The sequence below is a fragment of the Solea senegalensis genome, unplaced genomic scaffold (assembly GCF_019176455.1).
Source record: "Solea senegalensis isolate Sse05_10M unplaced genomic scaffold, IFAPA_SoseM_1 scf7180000014218, whole genome shotgun sequence".
Classification (NCBI taxonomy): Eukaryota; Metazoa; Chordata; class Actinopteri; order Pleuronectiformes; family Soleidae; genus Solea; species Solea senegalensis.
This window is the reverse complement of record NW_025320996.1, coordinates 108631-130747: the sequence shown is the minus strand read 5'-3', so window position 1 is coordinate 130747 and position 22117 is coordinate 108631. Positions and strand designations below refer to the sequence as shown.

At 41.8% G+C, this 22117-nt stretch overlaps 1 protein-coding gene across 1 annotated transcript; it reads right to left on the bottom strand.

Moving 5' to 3' along the window:
• Positions 1 to 227: 227 nt before the first annotated feature.
• LOC122760955 (growth factor receptor-bound protein 10-like) lies at positions 228 to 20885 on the bottom strand. The gene is made up of 6 exons (XM_044016156.1): positions 20537 to 20885; positions 16543 to 16648; positions 10078 to 10171; positions 2171 to 2441; positions 726 to 852; positions 228 to 646 (listed from the first exon to the last, which is right to left on the bottom strand). Exons 2-6 carry the CDS (start codon positions 16591 to 16593, stop codon positions 485 to 487), a joined length of 705 nt encoding a protein of 234 aa, XP_043872091.1. The 5' UTR covers positions 16594 to 16648; positions 20537 to 20885; the 3' UTR covers positions 228 to 484.
• Positions 20886 to 22117: the final 1232 nt, after the last annotated feature.

The following is a 22117-nucleotide window of genomic DNA, read 5'->3' as shown; positions in this document are numbered from 1 at the left end:
CCCTGTATGGTGGTGTTTAGGTCTTAGGTGTGTTTAGGTCTTTGGTGTGTTTAGGCCCGGCAACAGTACTGAAGTGATTTGTTTTGCTTTTCATACAGCAAATAAATCATTAAAAGAGTTTTTGGACGTTTGAGAAACACTGATCATCATTTTCTGACATTTTATGGAACAAACGAGTACTCGATTCATCGAGAAAATAATCGACAGCTTAATCGATTATGACAATAAATCGTTAGTTGCAGCCTTTTCAGGCACACGCCGTTTTCCACTCGTTTTGAAACAAACAAACACAAACTAGTGACAAGCAAAGCAGTTGTTTTCGGTGTAACTGAATCATTAGAATCAGTTCATTTGACAATCACTGAACCTAAATACGACTACAACGGGTCGTGATGCGGCTTTCAGCAGTGCTGTCGCTAAATACACCAGACTCCTCTGCCAAATGTTGGAATTTTAAGACATTTCTTTTGCAAAATGTTGCTGATTAACGCATGACGAGCCGAGCTACAACTGTATACAAGTGAATTGTACTGCTCAAAACAACCCACTTGTTCAGCAGTTTGATTGGATGGATAAATGCCTGTTGTCCATCCAAGAATCGTTCTTCTTGGATGGACTTCTTGTTGCTGGAAGTTACGCACTGGAGCTTTAACGAACAGTAAAATAGGTTAGAACTTCACTTAATTGGTTCAGTCAGAAACTAGTGTGTGTAACAATGTACTCACATGGTTGTCAGTGGTCTGTATGGGGCTGAGGACAGGAGAGCCTGCTGGGCTGCAGAGCTCCGGGAAAGGGTTGGGGATGGCTGGCAGTGAGGCTGGACGCAGCTGCTGCTGCTCTTCCTGCAGGCACCTGCAGAGGGAGACAAACTCACTCATGTCACTCTACTAGCTCACCATTGAAAGACTTATGGGAATCATTTGGGGGGGGAGAAACTAATTATTGGTTTTATTTTGTAATTCTTACAATGAACTGCAGTTCATTTACACAGGCTCTACACAATTAAACTGAAGTTAGTCATTGTTGTTTGTAACTGCTTATTCTGACTGAAAATACATTTCTGCATTGTGCAACTTTATTGCAATCTTATTTCCTTACATATAGGGAAATCATTTCTTATTAGCAAAGAAACTGAAGCTGAGCAGAGTGTTGGTGTCAAGTGTTGTTGAAAAGTGTGCCCAAACAACGAAGATCAAAGCTACAGTCATTTGTTTTCTTTTTTTTTTGTTTAAAGTGTCTTACTCTAAATATTTAAAATGTCTAAGTGGATTTAAAACTAAAACTCTGTGGTCCAATGATTCTGATACTAATTGTCAGTAAGTATCAAATCAAATGTGGTGGAATAAAAGGGTTATAAAGGCTTTGTTCTGGTGCCACTATAGATCAGAGGGGTCTTAGTCACCAACACTTTATGCATCCATAGACATACAGTACATTTAAACCAATTAGACTGTGCTGTTCTAACTAAACTAGATACAGCCATACACAGAAAGAAGGTAAACAACAGAAAAATGACATGACAACCAACAGGTGAAAAAAAGATACGCACTGCGCCTCCCCAAGCTGATTTTGAATTGTTAGTGGATGTAATATTCACAATATTAAGTGAATAATGTTCAATTCAATTTTCTTTGTATAGCGCCAAATCATAACATACATTATCTTAAGGCTCTGTACATGGTAAGGTAGAAACCTTTAAAATGTTATAGAGAGCAGAGGAGAGAAACAATATTCACACAATAATTCACACAATAGGCAAACACTAGTGGCATCAGTGGAGAGTAAAAAAAAGTCCCTTTTTAACAGGAACCAATCTCTGATGGAACCAGACTCAAAGATGTGTGGACATCTGCCTAGACAGGTTGGGGTGAAAGGAAACATGGGGGACAGAGGAGAGAAAGGGGGGGAAGAAAGGACAAGAGGGAGGTGAGGTAGAGATAGAAGACAGAGACCAGGAGCAGAAATACAACAGCTGTATCTGCCAGTTTATCTTAGTAAATAATGTGTACTATTAACCATTGAATCAGTTGTCTAATGTAATCATGAAACCATAGTTAAATACATTTATTTACACAGTCATCTTCAACCTTGTGTCAGGACTGTTACCGCATGTATCTTCAAAATAAATCACTGAAATCATCACAAAGAGCAGGTTGTGTGTGTCACATACCTGACAGCCTGGATGTGCATGGGCTGAGAGTGTCGCAGCTTCTCCCTGGAGGGGGAGGACGGGTGCAGGGGCGGGGTGTGACGACGGTGGGCCTGCTGGCCATGTCCTGGATAGGCGGCATGCGCATGGTGGTGGTGTTGTTGTTGGTGGTAGTGTGGAGTGTGCATGTGGCCATTGTTCAGGAGCAGTGCCGTGTCTGCCTGTGTGGAGTACACACTCTCCATGGAGGAGTTCATGTCGTTCACCAGTTGCTCCAGGTCCACATCATCATCTGAGAGCACAGGTGGCGTAGAGGACAGTGTCAGTGAAACGACAGCAAACATCCACTAGGTGTCGCCTTCCGAGGTTACAGTAAACACAAAGCAAACAAATAAAAGGGGCACCTGAAAGATTGTTATTCGTGGTTTGCTTCTGTTGTATTTGGCTTATTGAAAGGATGAAAAATGACCTTTTTGATTATAGATATTTGTTTATTCCAGGCAATGTAATGTTTATACTTCTTTGTTTAAAGCCGGGGCCTCAAACTCAAAATGACCTGGGGGCCAGTGAACTTCTAGTCTGGTCAGGAGGAGGAGGGGGCCGCTTGAGTGAAAAAAAGTCTTAATACGATATTGATATTGCACACCATTTTGTGTAAGTACATTTAAATGTTGAACTGAATAATGTGATGAATATAACCTAATGTATTATCATTATTATTATCATTATTATTATTGGATTTTCCTTTAATTTTCTCAAGATTTCAAAAGTCAAATTGCTTCAAACTTAACATGGGAACTATGATTTCATAATGAACCTTTTCCTTGTGTTGGGATTTTTGTTCTGGCTTGGTTTTTCTTCCACTGAGGTGTCATACACTAACTCACTGCCTGTGCCATTGGTCAGATTATGCACATCCTGTCATTCAGGGGGCTGAGATGCATATTAAGCACTGGAGGTTGAAACCAACACTCACCCACAGACCAAATGACCAACCAGACCAGACCAGACCAGGGTAAAAGGGTCTCTCTTGCAGGACAGCAGTAAATAAGGCACTTGTAAATCATCTTCTTTAACCTGTCTTGTTATAAACTAAACTAAGAGCTGGTTTAGGGTCTAGATTAGGTTTAGTTTTAGGAATAAAAGTAATCAAAGATAAGCTTGCGCACAAGTGTAAAGAAACTTAAAGAAATAAATCTAGCATTTTGTGAAGGGCAAAGCAGGTGCATGATATGGCAGCAGGTGTCCTCACAAATGCAGTATGTCTTTTGTGTGTGTGTGTGTGTGTGTGTGTGTCTGTGCGTGTGTGCGTGCACGCTCGCGCATGTCCAAAGCCCTTTGGTCCTCTGCCTCCCACCCAAACACCACACACAGAATTCTTGACATTCCTGTAGGACGGAGTTTCAGCGCTCTGGAAACGTTCACCAGCCTTTTTATGGCACACAGTGACCAAAGCATCGGGGAAAAGTAGGGCACCAACACACAGACAAACACACACGCACACATAAATACACACTTTGAATTTTTAAAGCCATCATTTTTTTCAATGTTAAAATAAATTTAGTGTCAAAAAATTCAATGTCTCAAGAAATTTATCAAAAAAGTTTTTTACACTGACTTTTTCTTAGTGATGCTGAATTGTTTTACACTGATTTGTTTGCGATATCAATTTTTATGAGACATTTTTTTTACAGTGAAGTTGAATTTTCATTACACTGAATTATTTTTAGAAACACCAAATTTTTTTACACAGATTTTTTTGGGACACCAAATTTTTATACTGATTTTTTGAGACGTTTAATTTTTTGCGTCATTGAATGCTTTTACACTGAATTTGTTTTAACACTGGAAAAAAAAGCAAAGGTAAAACAAATGTGGTGCTTGAAATTTGATGGCACAGATTTACTTCCACAGTACAGACACACACACACATGCACCCAAAGGAGCCTAGAACACCATGTACACTTTTGCACCGTGCTGATGGGCATGTGTATGTAATTATATGGAATGAAAATAAAAGCACTGCATTGCACTACACACACAGTAAACATGCACTCTGAGACACCACTGAACCAAAAACAGCAGTGGGCCTGTCTGATCTCAGATCACACAGAGGTATACATGACACTCACTCACACACACACACACACACACACACACACACACACACAGAGAATGTCATGTGATGCTGGGGTTCATGGGTGCAACATAAGTTGAGGTAAACAGCTGTAAAGGAACAAGAGAGCACACAAGGACGGTCGGTCTGCAGTGTTGTTGTTATATAAAGCTGCGACATACGGTCGAGCTATTTCACGACAAACGTTTTGATTTGTTGAGGAAACAGGAAACACACACTATCGCATAATTCATTACATTAACAATGGCTCCATCGCTGGGTGGAAGTGCGAGTCGACATGCACAATAGCAGGAACTCTTAAGTGAAATTCACTCACATCTGTATTTACACCTTTGGCTTATGACAAAGTGAGGCTCCAGACTAAATAAATGTCTCTTCTGAAACTTCCAATATTCATAAATCATGTAATGTGACATTCACGAAAGAAGAAAAATTGTCTTTTCTTAGAAATTTTGGGGCGTAAAGTATATACTTTCAGTTGTTCCACAAATTATAAAAATATCTGTGCGGAACAATAAAAAGAGGGAATGCTTTATAGCTGTGTTAGCTGCATGGCTCCGGGGACTGAGAGGTTGGCCTGCAGTCCACCGCTTTTGACCAGAAGACAAACCCTAATGGCTTTGGTGATCCCCAGACTTTTCCTCCAGTGCCAACAAGTTCATATTTGTGGCTTTTGAGTAAATGTCTCAACAACAAACAGATGGATCGCCATAAAAATTTGGTAACAGGCATTCCTGTTCCCCACGGGATGATTTGTAATACCATTGTTAGCCTTCTCTTTTCCAGTATTTTTGGTTTAAACTAATGACATTTCCTTACAGCCTCAATGTGTTCTGTCAGTGTAAGAGCGCGAGCATGAGCTGACATCAGCATTGCCACTACTGACAACCACACAGGCTCTTCTGACATCTAATGGTGACATTGCAGATTATAACAAATTAGATTACAACACCAAACTCTGCTCACCCATTTTCCCATTTGTGTGGCTGTCATTCTTTTTTGTTTGCATCGTGAGTGTCCCTCCTTCACAATGCAAAACATATGCTTGAGCTCAGTGATTCCCTAACCCTAACCCACAGATGTCACAGGAGATTTATTTTGGGGGTCCCCCAAACAAATTTGCTGAATTTCCCCAACCATTTAGTTAGGATTTATGTTTATATATGTTTTAAATAACATGCATAAAAAGTTGTAAATTATTTTACCAAACATCTCTTGCAAATTATTCATTTAACAATTCAAATTAGCTGTCGCTTTTTGTCACAATAGTTTGCCATCTTTAAATAGTGGGTCCCCTTATTTTAGTTTTAAGTTTGGGAAACACAGCTCCATTCAGGCTGCTGTAGAAACATGGCAGTCCAAGATGGCTGCCCTTGGCTAAAGTACAAATACAAGGCTTATTTTAAGGCGACTGCACTTATGTTAACATATTTAAGGGTTGAATTTTTAATCTGCTAATAAACACACTGGATTTTTACAGCCATAATTCAAGCTCATCTCTTCTCCATCTTTCCCCCCCTTTCATAGTCTTTATGCTAGGTTAAGCTAACTGGGCTAAATGTAATGGTGCTTTTTCTGCTCGACTGTACTTGTTGTGGGCTTTGTGGTAGTACCTGGTACCTCGTACTTATTTTTTAGTCCTTAGCAAAGGAAATGTCTAAATTCTCAATATTTAACAGATGATATTTAACAGTCTGGTGTATTTAGCATGCAGTCTGTGAACTAATCTTTTTACTAATTGATTCTAACGTTTCAGTACACTGAAAACAACTGCTTTGTGTGTTTGTGTTACCGATGAAACCTCTGTTTCCCAGCCATGCTAAGACGACCTAGCGAGTAGAGCCGAGTCAAGCTAGAACTGAATGGTGGAAAAGCTCCATAAGATGTAGGTGATTCTATTATTGCTGGTGAGTGCAAAGTTAATGCAATATTTTAAAAACACGTCATGTTGTGTGCACAAAAGTAAGATCCTTCTTCGCCTTAACACCTGGAAGTTTGAAGGTTTCCTCTCTCAGAACGTTTCCACCACTTAGTGATTTGGACAGATAAGTCCACCATAGTTCGTCCTCTCCCTCCTGCGGTTCTATGCTTAGCCGACACTGCGTTGCTGGCCCCCGTCAGGGAAACCAGAGTATGAGACGTATACTATAAAAAAGGTCTCTTCTTCATCTCCAGCTGGGACTTTTGAAGGCAGCAACAGTATGGGGCTTAAATCTTGACAACAAAACCTAGCATACATCTGCGGCCAACTCCTTCCTGCGAGCTCCCAGAATACACTGAATGAGTGCTCTCTGTCCCTGGCCACAACAACCTGCAATCATCCATCTCTGACAGCCGTCTAGAGGTCAGACAAGAGAGCTGGACGTTCAGGTCGTCAAAGGCAGTGCAAAAATATAGACTTCATTCCATTTAGCATAAAACAACCCTCGCTTTTTGCATGGTACTCAAAGTATGCTGTGTAGTTTTAATTGTTTTGCAGTGTTTTCATTGTGGGAAGCCCATGTTTTTGTTTTTGTGAGAGTGAGTACTGGTGATTTCTAAAGACAACTCGTACGCACGTGTGTACGTACACAATTTGACTCTCATAAGGTACTTCTCATTACCATAACTCTTCAACCCAGTCTACTCAAATGGCGGCCTGTGGGCCACATGCGACCCATAGCCAACTTCATAATGGCCCAGCCAGTGGTTCTACCAGAAATAACTGAATAAATACCTAGAGAATCACTTTTCACTGTCCCTCAAAGACTCCCACATCAATTCCTACAGTAGTCGGACCGGTTTGATAGCAGTGTTGATTCTTCTGTATTCTCTTAAAGGCACTTTGAGATGCCGTTGCTAATATTGTGCACCTTTTTGATGTAACACACTTTAAATTGAGTCAAATATGACAAACACTTTGAGGTGTATGAAGGACAGGTCCGAGCTTTGCGCACATGTACTTGTCATTAACTTCCGCGGAACGGCCGTCTAATCACAGACGAGATTCAGCTTCTCTGTACCGTCATTCCTAAAGGGTTGATTATCATGATGTTCATAAGAGGGTTAAACCAGCACAAGACCATAGTTTTAACTGAACTTCTGTAAATGACCTTTTTATTGAAGTGAAGCAGCGAGCAAAAGATTTAGTCTGGCAAAGGACATTTGCTGGCTCGCATGAGGCGACAGATGAGGAAGAGCCGACACCCACGCTACTTGATCAGTTTTTGTGGTGCAGGAGATATAGACCCTCCCACCCCCAAAAAAAGTTAATTCCTCAAGTTCACTTCTAAAACCTTTCTTGGGAACACCTTTGTGTTTTACATTATTATCTTTAAGTGTCCTTGGGTATTCTAAAGGTAATTAAATATACGGATCGATCAAAATATCAATAACGTCGTCCTTCTTTGTGGAATAGGATAATCGATACGCCAGGGTAAATATCGATATTTTAAATTATAAATAAAGGCGCTCTAAAGTAAACAGTCCTTGCCAGTTTCACTCGCCGAGCGTCGCTACTTCACGTCTCCTCACGATGGCGCTGTTCAAATAAATGAGGGGAAACTTGAGCATCAGAAGTTACCTGGTATCGTATCTTTACTCCAATCTGTTTGGAGCCATCTCACGTTACTAGCGGAGCATTGCTTTTGACTCCATCCATTTCAACCAGCTTCATTCATTTTTTTTAGATACCATTATGAAATGTTTGCAGCTGTTAAATTTTTTTTTTTGGTTAAAATGTATTAGGTTATATCTTACTTTTTACAGACAATTGTACATATGAGCGACAGATAGATGTATTTATTATCTGAATATGAAATTAATATCTATACCAAACACAGGAGAACCTAGGGGTGGAACCTTCAGGGAACAGAACATCAACATATCACCAAAAAACAGGACGAGCAAAGTGAAGGTTAGTTTACCTGAACCTGGCGTGCGGTTAATGAACTATTTCTCTGACTTCGCCTCCTGCTTTGTTAGCCAACATTTCTTTTTTTGAAAACTGCCGGTTGTTAATGATTGGTGGCTGCACTAAAAAAACCTTTAACAGACTTGTGCTTATATAACTATATGATGGCCCATTTTTAAAACCACACACCTCCTGCTGTATAATCTTCCTCTCGTGTGTTTACCTAAAGTTTTATGATGATTTATGTTAAGCACATAGCTTAGCTAAATATTTGGAGAACTCTCACAGTATACACTAACGTTTTGTGAAGCCGTGTGTCTAGATGTTAAAAAAAACCTTAGAAGCTGTTAGTGTCATCAAATTGTTGTTGAATTTTAGTGGAGTCTATGAGTTATGTATGATTAGGGAATGCAATTTCTTTTTTTTTTTTACTTTCTCCTTGGCCGGACTGGTCGGGTTCTGCCACAGTTATTGCTTTTTCCATTACCATTTGAAATAGTTGCAATCGGAGCGTTTTTACGAGGATAGGTAAAGAAAGTCATATCAGTGCGGAGAGTTTTTTTTCACTTGACAGAAATAAAATCATAGCGTTGCATTCTGGTGTGAGGAGAAAAAAGTGTTTCCTTTTGTTCCTCTTGATATGATTCTTAGCTCTTCCTTACCTTCCTTTCTTCGTTTCCGTATTTGTTTTATTGGAACCAATTTTTATATCAAAAGCAGCTGATATTGATGCTTCATGATCTCGGGTTTGTTGGAAACAAGACGACACAGAAAAAAACTAGTAATTCAGTGACACACCTTCTTCTCTAATCAACCTTGGTTTGTTGCAGCAAGTCTGGACCCGCATATCTCCACACCTGCCCCGCAGGCCTATGGCCTACTTACTATAAACTCCCCTCTCCCCAACACTGAGTGATCTACAGGCCTAAAACCTACATCCACTCACCCCGTTCACGTCAAGTCCTATTTACAAAACTGTCACATAAACATGACCAACACATAACCAGAGCAGGCACTAAACAACTAAACCTAGAGAGAAAAACGGTTGAGGGTGAATTACAACCTCTCCACGAGGTTGGCAATTCTCCAAAAAGGATTCCCAAGATTTTCCACGATGGCTGAAGGGCTTTCTGGGAATCTATTGGAGACTAATGCATGTGTACGTGTAATGGGAGGAGAGGGGGGTTGGTGGAGAAAAGTGCTGAGCAGTGCTAAAAGAAGGGGGTAAAACACTTTAGCACTTGTCTATATCCTCTCCATCTGGAGAACAGAGGCTGTAGTGAAGGGAGAAGACAGTGATAGATACAGAGAGAGAGATCCAGTGGGCCAGCAAACTCATTTTGTATACAGATAGAATTATATGTACACAATGAGTAGATAAATAGATTAAGGATCAATGTTATTTCTGCATTTCTTCATGGGGACAGCTCGTAACTACTTTGATTTGTTACCAATATCGAAACCTTGAGCTTCTACCAATACATTTAAAAGCCCAATATAATATTTTACCTCTTTTTTTAACAAGTTAGCCGTTAAATGACGTGTGTGTGCTAAACCATTTACCAGGAGAACACGGAACATTTAGGCTGCTTTCTTCCATGACTATGTTAAAACATATTTACAGAGCGTTTTATATCCTTTTTACAGCACAACCTATAGTTAGGGTTAGTGAGTACAGTGAGTCTGAAGATGTGACCTATGAACACACACCCACACACCCCAGATGTCCATATAAGGAGTTGTGTATTATTCCCACGGCAATTTACCAAGGGCGCACCTGTGGCACTGATCTGTGCCGTGTGAGCACCGAGGGTTAATGAAGCATTTATATCTCATCATGTGTTATACGTAAAGTCTAATCAAATCTTATTTTCGTATGTAGGAGAAGTGAGGAGTTACCATGGTGATGTGGCAGATTTTGATTGGCTGAATGCTGAAAGCCTGGAACAATCAGCTCGTCAGGCCGGCGAGAGGAAGTGCGATCCATGCTTTCCTGTCAAAAACAACAACAAAAAACCATGCAATGGGATTAGACGCCATATCGTTTTCACAGGGTTCAGAAGGTCAGACAGAGGGTGAATATGTGTGTTCACTCTCCAGGAACATCAGGTTCAGAGAGCAGTGACCTTTTGACCCTGTGGCACTGACCCTTCCCCCTTTCTTTACTACTCAGCTATACAACCCCACCCACCCACCCATGTCCTTATATTGTATATCCATATATGTGTTTGTGTATAAATCAATTTGAGAGAGATAAAACCTACAAGCTATGGCACACTTTTTGAATCTCACATGTCTAGAGACACACACACGCTGCCAAGTTCCTCACACATTGTCTAATTTAAAGCAGCCTAGAGGCAAGAGAGCTGCAGCAGAGGAGAAAGGGAGGGAAAGAAGCCAAACATTTTCAATGTTCCCTTTTCCAGGAAAAAGAGGAACGCGGAAGCATTGCTTCCAGGAACTGCTCGTGGTCAGAGGTCCTGTTGTGCATGTACGCGCGCACACATGCACACACACACACAGGCTCATTTTGAAAACATCCATAAATGCTCAGAGTAAGATTTAGAGCTCTGAGAAGCAGCCAAAAGCTTTCTAAGGAAGGCAACTTGCCTGCAGGGCTGTGGGCTGACAGCAAAAGTCTGCAAGCTTCAGCGGGAGCCAACTAGCTGAGATACAAAAACTAATCTTCTAAACTCTCCGGTCTCATATACATCATATACCATACTCATCGTGTGACAGACACGTAAAGGCTGTGTGTGTGTGTGTGTGTGTGTGTGCGCGAAAGCAGTGAGCCAATCATTCACTCCGAGCCAAGGTGTAGTCCAGTTTCATTAAAACTTTAAATCATTTCACTTTTAAACAGATTAAACAAACACAATCAAGTGTTTATTATCAGGCTTAAGACATGCTGCTATGTGGATTTTGTTACAGTTTCACAGACTAGGACTGAGTGCCCCCTCTCCCAAAAAGTCCTTATGCCAATGCTAAGCGAACCCGGCTGCTGGCAGGAACAGAATATAACAGATGTTAAAGTGGTGCGGATCCAAATGCCAAAGTGTCCAACTATTCTCTTATAGCCGACTCCTACATAAGTGGTGAAGGTGTGAAATAAAACTGACGGGCGTCGAGGGTCGCCGTCCGTTGCTTCAATTTGCTCACAATTCCAAGCGTCAGAAGTTGAGAAATTTCAACTTTCCAAGCAGCAACAGTGTCAGCCAAACAGAACATGTTTTGCAAATATATCAAAACGGTCAGAAGTGTCAGAAGACTTTAGGAAGTAGCATCAGAAGACATCAGGAAGAAGCATCAGAAGATGACAGGAAGTAGTGTCAGAAGACGTCAGGAAGAAGCATCAGAAGATGACAGGAAGTAGCGTCAGAAGACGTCAGGAAGTAGTGTCAGAAGACTTCAGGAAGTAGTGTCAGAAGGCCAGGAAGTAGCATCAGAAGATGTCAGGAAGTAGCGCCAGAAGACGTCAGGAAGAAGCATCAGAAGATGACAGGAAGTAGCGTCAGAAGACGTCAGGAAGTAGCATCAGAAGACGTCAGGAAGTAGCGTCAGAAGACGTCAGGAAGTAGTGTCAGAAGACGTCAGGAAGTAGTGTCAGAAAACATCAGGAAGTAGCAGGAATATCAAAACAACGATGGCGATGTCTTTATACTCCCATGAGAGTTTGATGCATTCAGTTGGCTTCAGTTGTCATAATAAAATGTGCTAAAACCACTCGGTTAGTGTGTACGACTGTGAAAGTTTTGCAGCGTGTCCCCAGCTTAAGAAGCAACCCTCGCTACTTAGTTAGCCATCACAACCCAGACACTGCTCTGCTAACCTCTGATAGCCACCTTCAGCACTAAGCATCGGGCTGCCTACTGTTTAACATGACACATACATGTGAGGCGGCCGTTTAGACGCCAGACATGTTGGACGACTGTATGCCTGAGAAAAGTGAACACGATTTTGCAAACGCACTTAAATGCAATGCACTGGCGATAACCATAAAGTGTGCAAAAACTCACTCAGCAGTTATGTCATGAACATATAATTGTGAACAATGCGGGACAGTGTCCTAGTTCTACTATCAGTAGCAGCACAGTTAATATATAGCTACAAGTAAACAGAGGGAGAACCGCCTCCCCTCTGTAGAACTAGTGCAGTAAAAGAGTCGGCTTTAACGGCTTTAACACTCCTCATAAAAAAAAAAAACTCCCCACAATGCACTTTCTCTGACTCTTCTGTGCGCTGAAGAGATTGTGCTACGTGTACTCTTACTTCGATGAGGAGGTTAATGACAAGAAATCCAAATTTTGTGAAGTCATGACTCCCTTTCCTGAAAAAGGCCTCGGTTTCTCAGTAAACGTATTTTCCAGATGTGGACTGTTTTGCACAATCTGCTGAGCTGCCAATTGTCATAAACAGCATTCTTGATATGCTAGTCCAGGGGTTATAGGGGTGCCACAGTCCTCAAGGAGAGGCTTTCTGCTTGTAGTTAGGGAGGGTAGCTCCAGTCATTTTAATAATAATGTGTACACTGTCATTTGGTAAATTGATTGTTTTCATAAACTTGGTCACAGAAACAAAACCCTGGAAGGTTTAATTTGTAAAAACCAGGCGTCGGAAACCTTGTCGGTGCTCTGCTCCAGAGCACGGTATGGTACAGTGCGTATTTTTTGGCGTTTCCAATAGGAATAACCGACCCGGTACCCTTCCCTCATGGTACGGTTTCCACTTGGCTATACTGGAAAAAATAGCGTAAACTAAGGATAGAGTGGCTACGAGGAGGAATGTGTGGACTGATGAGAAAACCACAAGATGTTCCACTTCCACTTGTAAAAGAAGCAGACATTACCACAATAATCAATTGTAAAGCATCAACAAAATGCAAGCATACTATATATCAACAGCTAACGGTGCTCCTTCATATCCTTGGTAGACTTTGGTGCCACCTATTGCTTATCTTGGTGAACTAACTAGCAATATTCACTTTATAGCAACTAATAGGGTCTTTGAAAATGTAAAATGTATGGATTCCCAGAATGAATCAGCTCTAAAACAAGACGTTTCAATTTGTGTGTCCTACTTCTTCAAAACCTTCAAATTACATTTGTTTTCATCCAATAATATTACAGTTTTTGGAGTCATGAGTTAAATGTTTTTGGAGAAATCTCCAATGTAGCGTTTCAATCATCCTCACATGTTCATGTTACTCTTGCGAAACTTTCCACCCCGTTTCACTGAATAGCCTACAGCATTGTGACATACTTTCTTTTTAACGCCTCAAAGGCTACGCTTCCTCGAAAGCACAAGCAAGGGCCCATCGCCGTGGAAGACGCTCAGCTGACCTTAGGACTCGTAGGAACAGAAAGAACAGGCGAGTTTATGTTCTCAGACAGAAAACATAAGTTTTCAGGATTTACTGGCATAACAAATACAGGATTATTCCGTACGGTTTAAGTCATTTCTCAGCTGAGCTTTTGAGTTGATGGACTCTGCAGCTTGTACGTGCTTTGCAGTGTGTGCCTGTTGCAGGTATTACTCATGAATTAGGTATTTGTTATTAGTTACCTTTGCATTTAACCCATCCTGTTTTACACAGCAGTAGTGAACACACACTCGACATAACAGCGGGTTGCACTTATCTGCGCCCAGGGAGCAATGATGAATCGCTCAGGGCCCCCCCCTTGCCCGGCATTTGAACCAGCGACCTTACGGTTTTACGAGAGCCCAATTCCCACTTGTCTTCCTTATGGGGACAAATAAGCGAGTCCCCATAACGTGAATTATTACATTTTAAGTATGTAATACTTAAAATGGTTAGGAGGAGCGTTAGAGGTAGGCCACTAATAGTTATGGTTAACCCTTTTATGACCATTCCTGTCGTCACTGACCGTTTGTGATATCTAGAAAATTCAAAAACTATGGACTGGCGATTTGTCCAGGGTGTTGCCCGCAGTTGAGATTGGCACACCAGAAAAAGGATACCAGATGGAAGATGGATACTGGAAAGCAGAGAAATAGAGCTGTGCGCCCATATACTTGTCACTACGGTAACCCCTCGGGACTTCCACGGGTCTGGATTCACCAGCGCGTAAGTACCATCATTCCTCAACGGTTGAATAATAATAATGCCAGAGATCGAAAGTTAAAGTTATCTCAGAAAAAGGGGGCAGAAGCACTCAAAATATCATCAAAATAAATCCAGGATTATTATGACAATCATACGTAGAGTTGCACGATACGGTATTTTGGTATCGTGACAACTCTAGTCATAAGAGGGTTAAGGTTAGAGTAAATCTCCAGGAAATGAATGTAAGTAAATGTGAAGTCATGGAATCCAGACTGTGTGACAGACATTTACAAACATACCCTCATGCAGTACATAAAGGAGGAGGAGGAGAAGGAGGGGAAAAGGCTCCTTCCTCTGAGGTATCTGCACAGAACCATAGTTCTCACTAAGATTGGGATGCACGTACGCACGCACGTACGCACACACTTTGGAGACAAGCCTGGAATTCTGCCCAGATTTCCAAAAAAAAGGAGGACTCAACTGCTCCTTATCTATACACTAAACCCACTGTCTCTGCTCACAGAGACACTTAGGATGTGTGTGTGTGTGTGTGTGTGTGTGTGTGTGTGGACCATGCTGTGTCATGTCAAGTGGCAACCCTTACATAACAAACACAAACACAGCAGCAATGTTGTAACCCGCTTCTTCCCCTCTAACCATCAAACTGTTTTTTTTCCTTTCAATTCAGGGTGGAGGAATGTTGTTTTCTATTCACTATTCACTGCACAAAAAAAAAACTTGAATCCTGGAGGCTAACATGAGCCGGTCCAACTTAATGTCAGTTCAACGGGGGCTCAGCGGTCCCACGGTTTGGGTTCGCAGGGAGCTGCATTTTTCTACTTCCACTAAGAGGGATAAGGCAGCTGAGGCTACGTCACCTCCGTCGTCCCATCAGTCCCTTCCAAGACGTCACACATTCAGTCCCATGCTTTTCAGGCCTGTGTCGCACACAACAAAGCCCACAGCTTGTTATTGTTGTTTGTTTTAGTGCTCTATTTATAGACTTCTACTATGCTCTTTGGCCAAATTCTTTAGGTTAGTGCAGGGCTGGGAGAGCGGAGAAAAATCCAAGTGGAGAAACAAAGGGCTCATTCTGCAGGAGTTGGACAGTGGATGTGGCTCTGTTGTGTTGCACAGATGCCATATTTCACCTCACTAGACTGGGAGTCATTCAACTTTGAAGTGGAGTAGACTCACAAAGCCAGAGGAAGGTTTGGATAAGTGCACTTTCCTCAAACTACAGTCTTTCCCAACCAAAGCAAAAACCGTTTCCAAAGAGAAAGATAATCCCCAACTTGAAGCTGAACAAATTCAACATTTTAGAATTAGAAGTCATGATAATACAGATACAAAGTTCATAAGTTCAACTCGAAAAAAATCAAAACCAAGCATTACTTGGTCAGAATTATTGACTGACAGCCCAAAAACAGAGTGAATAATCTACACAAAAGACAGAGACGGATGAAGCCTTTAGTCCGTATTTTGCGTTCATTGACGAAATCGAGCAATACCACCTGAAATTGTGTATAGGGTTAATAGTCAAGAAAATGACGAAGGATCAGTGAAACAACTGTAAAACATGCTACCAGAGCTCGCTGGCTTATCCCTGTAGCCAGAAAAACAGAGTGAGCTGCCAGGCGAGTTGTCAAAAGTCACAGACAACATACGCAAATATTGTAAAATGCCGCTCCATATCGATCTCTCTCATAGGCAACGCCAACGAGTAATATTCCCCATTAATGGGACGACACGATCAATCACATTTAAACGAAACATTGTTGAAACACGTGCGAGACATATTTTGAATCAAAGCAATGTAGACAACAAGCTACAACCTGGTTTTTATTAAAAAGAGCCGTCTTTTCGAGTTGGAGAAACTACATTGATCTCTACGTGCAGTCATCTGTGAGTGAAGGGACCGTCTATAAAGTGCAACACCCGAAAAAAAAGATATTAAAAACCATTTGATGACTTCGCTGTAATACAGTGTAGTGTCATCAAACGTTCTGTAAACTTTACTGCATAAAAGCATTTTTCATTTTTCGTTGCATTTTTAAAAACGAATGATAATCAGGATTATCAAGGATTATTAACATTTGTTTAATCAGACAGGTGCAAATTGAGGAGCTCAATGAAAGTTAGAAGTTACACCTGCACTTTCCTGCTATGACAAGTCTGAATGTCTAGAATGAAAAAAACCTTCAGCTTTTCTGTTAACATGCAAATTAAGGCGTGGTGTGTCACATCATATTCTGGCTTCTGTGCATCTACCACCACTAACAAGCACAAGATACACTTACCTGGTAGTTTGGATGCCGTAAGAAGTAGTCAGGACATCCCGCTAAGGCCATGGTGTTCCTTCAGTGTTTCCTCTGTGGGGGATTGACAGGTCTCACCAGCAGCACCCTGCACGTGAAGGAATGAGACATAGATTTACTCCCTATAATCAGACCCCACAGTCGGAATAATTAATCACATGTTAATCCACAAATGGCCTGGCTCCAGTTCAATAAGGCCACGTCCAAATGGAAGCGGCACGAGACGTAAACGATCTTTTGCTTTGCCATTTTCAGACGCATCATTTCGGGAAATTATACCACTCAAAGTGCTGTAGTACATATGCCAGGACTGTAAGTGGCGCTGTAACGTTACACCAAAAAGTAGAGAAGAAGACATTGTACACATTTACAGATATAATAACAGAACACGAGTGAGGTGTGGCTGTGCAGTGCAGTCGACTCTGTGCGTGGAACAACCACCGATGTGTTTTATTATTCAAGTAAATCTAAAGATAAAACAAATCTCAAAAGACAGGACATGTTCTGGTGATATCTGGTGTCTTTTCAGGCTGACTTTAGTTACTTTTCATTGGCAGTAGTTGGTAAATCACTCAAACAATCTCCAAACACAAGACAACAGCAATGTGAAGCCGTCGTTTTTGGGATTTCCCGCTCTGGGAAACCCGTTTACGTGTAGACTGTCCCTAAAACTTTGTTTTTTTTTGGTCTGCCTAAAGAAGGAAGACAACCCCCTCCCCTTCTAAATCCAACACTATCTTAAAGAGAAAACAAAAGTCTGCATATGTAAATGAATGTGCATGCACGGATGGACGTGTGTAAACACAGGCTATTGTGCGCAGCACACACACACTACACACACAAAAGTCAGTCCCCAAACAAAGCCTGGGGCTTAAAGACGACATGAGAAACCCTCACAGCACATGACCACATGACCGCTCTCCACCTGCAGACTGATGGAGAGGGTAAAAGTGAAAAGATGGAGAGAGGGAGCGGGGGAGGAGAGAGGAGGGGGGGAGAGGCTTTCTTACACAACATGAAATAGGAGTCGGCAACTTTCATTGCATTGTGCAGCATTATCTGCTCTGAGTAAGCGGAGGGGGGGAGTTGTCTGTCTGTGTGTGTGTGTGTGTGAGTGATGCACAAACTGCAGCCCTGTATTGCGTTATTGAATAAAGAGAGCGTTTTGATGCGAGTTGCCCTCTAGAGTGTAACAAAAGTATTTGCAGCTAACACCCTGCGACTCCTTCCAAAACACTATAACATGAAGATAAAGGGGAGGGTTCTCGTCGTGTCGTTATTATGTCATTTCTTTCTTAGAAGTCCATTTTGCTAGAATCCAACCCCTGGGCCTCGTTGGTTTCTTCATATTCACAAAATCAAACATTTTCTTTGGATTGTGAACATGGATTCTTTCTGCAGCGACATATCAGCTACCGCTGCGACTGATTCTACACTGAGCTGCGTCTCTTTCACGAAATAACGGGTGTCTCCATTGTACAGGTCATTATATAACACATATCAGATGGTTCAAACAATATCTCTTCCTCCTCCTCCCCCTCTCTTTTCACCCCAATAATTACTGTTTCCACTGGGGTTGTGCTATCTTTAGGTTGTTCTGCTGACTGAGAGTGTGTGTTTAAGTGTGTGTGTGTGTGTGTGTGTGCGTGCAGTGAAAGACAGCCTCTCTGCTGCTGGTAATTGCACACTTTTTTCTTTTTTTCTCTCTCTCTCTCTCTCCCTACAGTGACCACTTTTATATCTCACATGTTCTTGCATAGGCTTATATATGTGTGTGTGTGTGTGTGTGTGTGTGTGTGTGTCCACAGCAATCAAAGCACTGGGCAAAAGGGCGAGCGGGGCAGATCATATGTGTGTGTCTAATAAGCCTGAAAAGCAAAGCCAAATCTCCAAGTGCTTGACATTTGCTGACATTTGTGGTTCCTCCTGCGGAGAAAGGGAGTAATTCAGCTTTACTGGTCATACGGGGAGATCTGGAGAATTAAATGGAGCAGGGAGCAACTTAATAATGCCACGTGTGTGTGTGTGTGATTTTGTGTGTGTGTGTGTGTGTGCGTGCACGTTGCCCACTCCTACTTCTTCACCAGCACAAAAGGGCTCAGATCATCGAGAGGGTTTCTTCTGGTTTTTTTTTTCATCCCTGCAGAGTTTCAGTGATTAAAACTGTATTGTTTTTCTCTCAACCACGGTGGAAAAGGTAACAAAAAAAACCTTCTCCAAGGTTGTTTTCACACCAAAGGCACCATTCACACCAATAGGCAAACATACGACACATATAACACATATACGCTGCAACAATGGGCTCAACCACCTATCTTACTTCACGCGCGTATGTTTTAGTTATAAATTGTACCCACAATGCCCTGCACTGTAGTCTTCTTCCTGCATTTGGTTCACATAAAACGAACCGAGACCTACCTTTACAGGCGGATCAGATTCCGTTTGCGCATTCACACCTCCCCAAAAGAACCGGACTTTCTATGAATCGGACAAACTATGGTTTGATTAAGAAGGTCTGGTTTGAATGCATCCTAAGGCCCTGGTATACTTCCATGCATGTAGACAACGCATGCGTGAACTGACCAGTAGGTGGAGCATTAAGCCCCGCTCACCAAGCAGAGAAAACCATTTTGACAACAGAAGAAGTAATCGCCAAAGATAGTCACCCGAGCCTGGACCTGGCTGACACCCTGACTCCCCCGCCCGATGGGCCTTTCACCTGTGAGCCGCTTGAACCGTGATCATTGAACGTATCGTCGTTCTCTTCTTCTTTGGTAGGAATGCGTCCTGTTCCCTGCGTGCAGACTTGTACCGCCACCCGATGGTGAAGCGGGGATACTACAGGACCATGACGTGCGAGTATACCAGGGTCCGCTATATGCGGCATGTGTGTGGAAGTATAGCAGGGCCTTGCGTCATTAAGCCATTCCCAGCCACATACACATACACTCTTGATGATATCTGATCCTAAACAGACCTGTGTTCTTCTTTATGCATCAGGAAGGAAGCGGAACATTGAGCAGCAACTAATGGAGCTTTATGACAGGCTATCAACACACACACACACACATTGTTGGACAGCTATCTTAGTCTGGACACTCAAGACAGTATACATTCCCTTAACCTTAACCATCACAACCTGATACCTAAACCCTAACCTTTAACCTCACACTTAAACCGTCCTTAAGAAAATAACATTATGTCCCTGCAAAGATGGCTTTGGAACAAAATTACCCTCTCTCTCTCTCTCTCTCTCTCTCTCTCACTCTCTACACACACACACACAATCTCCAAAACCCTTTACTCTCACCTTAACCTTCTCAATTACACGCCCAGCACTGTGACTGAGAACCATCAAAAAAGCCCTTTAAAGTTGGTCCTCACAAACACACACGCACACACATTTGAGCATTGAGTCTTCAATTAGATTTAACCCCAATCTCAACCGAACCACACTTCAAATCTGCATCATGCAGTGTTCGCCTCACTACAACCAGGTTTTAGGTCTCCATGAGGACTCGTAGTCCCGATAAGGTCAGTGTTTACGACAGAAAAGAGGTAACAAACGCACATAGATAAGAGAGAGACGAGATGTTTGACACCAGAGGAGCATCAGTCTTCTATCTGTCTGTCTATCTGTCTGTCCATCATCACCAGCCCTGTCTCACTGTGACTGCACTGTTTAAAAATAACAGCTAGCAATGTCCACAATAATGTAAACAATAACGTCTTCTTCTTGACACTGTATCTGTTGCCTTTAAAAGAACAACGTCCTGCAGCAGTTGGACACATGTGCTGGAAATCTCTGGAAATATAAAAATACTTTTTGTTATATACATATATATATATATATAAAAAATAAACACTTAGTCTTGCAGATGTGTCCACGCGTCCACACACAGAGACACTGAGAGTGAATGTGAGCACATGCATGCAGCAGCAGCTCACAAAAACAAATCACCAAAGTGCTGCTTACGGTAATGAGAGGACAGGACGCTGCTGAGGAGGAACCGTGTCCCGGGACTGGGAGCGGGACAGGAGCGGGACCCGGTGCACTTCGACTGGACTGGACAGTCCACGCAAAAATGCTCAACTCACTCACTCCGTCCGTCCGTCCGTCCGGTCCGCGGCTCTGTTGTCTTCACCTTGTCCCCCCACCCCCACCTCGAAGTGCTTTCCTCGCGCACATACACGCACACGCACACACACACATAGACGCGCACTCACACTTGGACACGTCCAAACACACGCACTGGTCTCACCCCGCACTTTCCGACCAGCTGACACCTCTCTCTCTCTCTCTCTCTCTCTCTCTCTCTCACCCCCAACACTTACACACACTCTCTCTCTCACACACACACACACACACACTCTGAAGGAACTCTCTCTCGCTCTCTCTCTGCTCCGCCCTGTTCTTAACAGCACACTGTAAAAAATGACTCGTTACATGTGTTTTTACAAGTTGGAAACATTTACCTTATTATAAGTTTACAAAATGTCACTATTTATTGCAGGTGTGTCATATGGTACAGAAACTTTATAGTTAATCTTTCGAGAAAAAAAGTCAAAATATTACGAGAAGAAAGTCGTAATATTAAAAAAGTCCCAATATTATGAGAAGAAAGTTGGAATATTAAAAAAGTCATAATATTACGAGGACAAATGTCCTAAATTTACAAGAAAAAGTCACAATACTATGAGAAGAAAGTCATAATATGAGAAGAAAGTTGTAATATTACAAGAAAAAGTCCTAATATTATGCGGAAAATAGTCATAGTATGAGAATACAGTTGTAATAATACGAGAATAAACTCATAATATTATGTGATAATGTCATAACATTACAAGAATAAAATCTTAAATTTCTCATATGTATGACTTAGTATCTCATAAGAGTGATAAATGTAACTTAATATGTCACAATTATGACTCGGGTGTGCATAATTTTTTTCCAAGTGACTTGAAGCTGGGTCGTAAAGGTGGACAACATGAAAAACTGGGTCAAATAATATAGAATTCAGAACAAGCTAAGCTCATAGATTAGATAAACCAACAAATGAGAAATCATAATCGCCAGACAGTAAAGATGATTTTTTACAGGCTATAGGTCAGTGTTTCTCAATCCTGGTCCTGGTGACCCATTGCCCTGCATGTTTTACAACACACCTGATTCAAATACATGGGTCGTTATCAGGCGTCTGCAGAGCTTCATGACGAGCTGATCATTTGAATCATGTGTGTTGGAGAAGGGCAACAGCCAAAACATGTACAACAGTCTCTCAATATGTACAACGAGGTTAGAAAAGAATGTGACCGTGAAGCTCGACATTTTTTGCAGCGTGTTCAAGACCTAACTTTAACCCTTCAAGTAGACTGAGGCCTCCACATGCCTCCGCTCTAAAAGTGACAGTCATTAGTGTCAAAGCATCCATCTGTGTTACTACACTTCAATCAATCACACGGTTGCACATACAGTTGTACGGTACAACGTGACCCTGAGGGAACATCGGAATTAGTGAGAAGTAATCTATTACAGCCTTCTTGTTCTCACATAGTA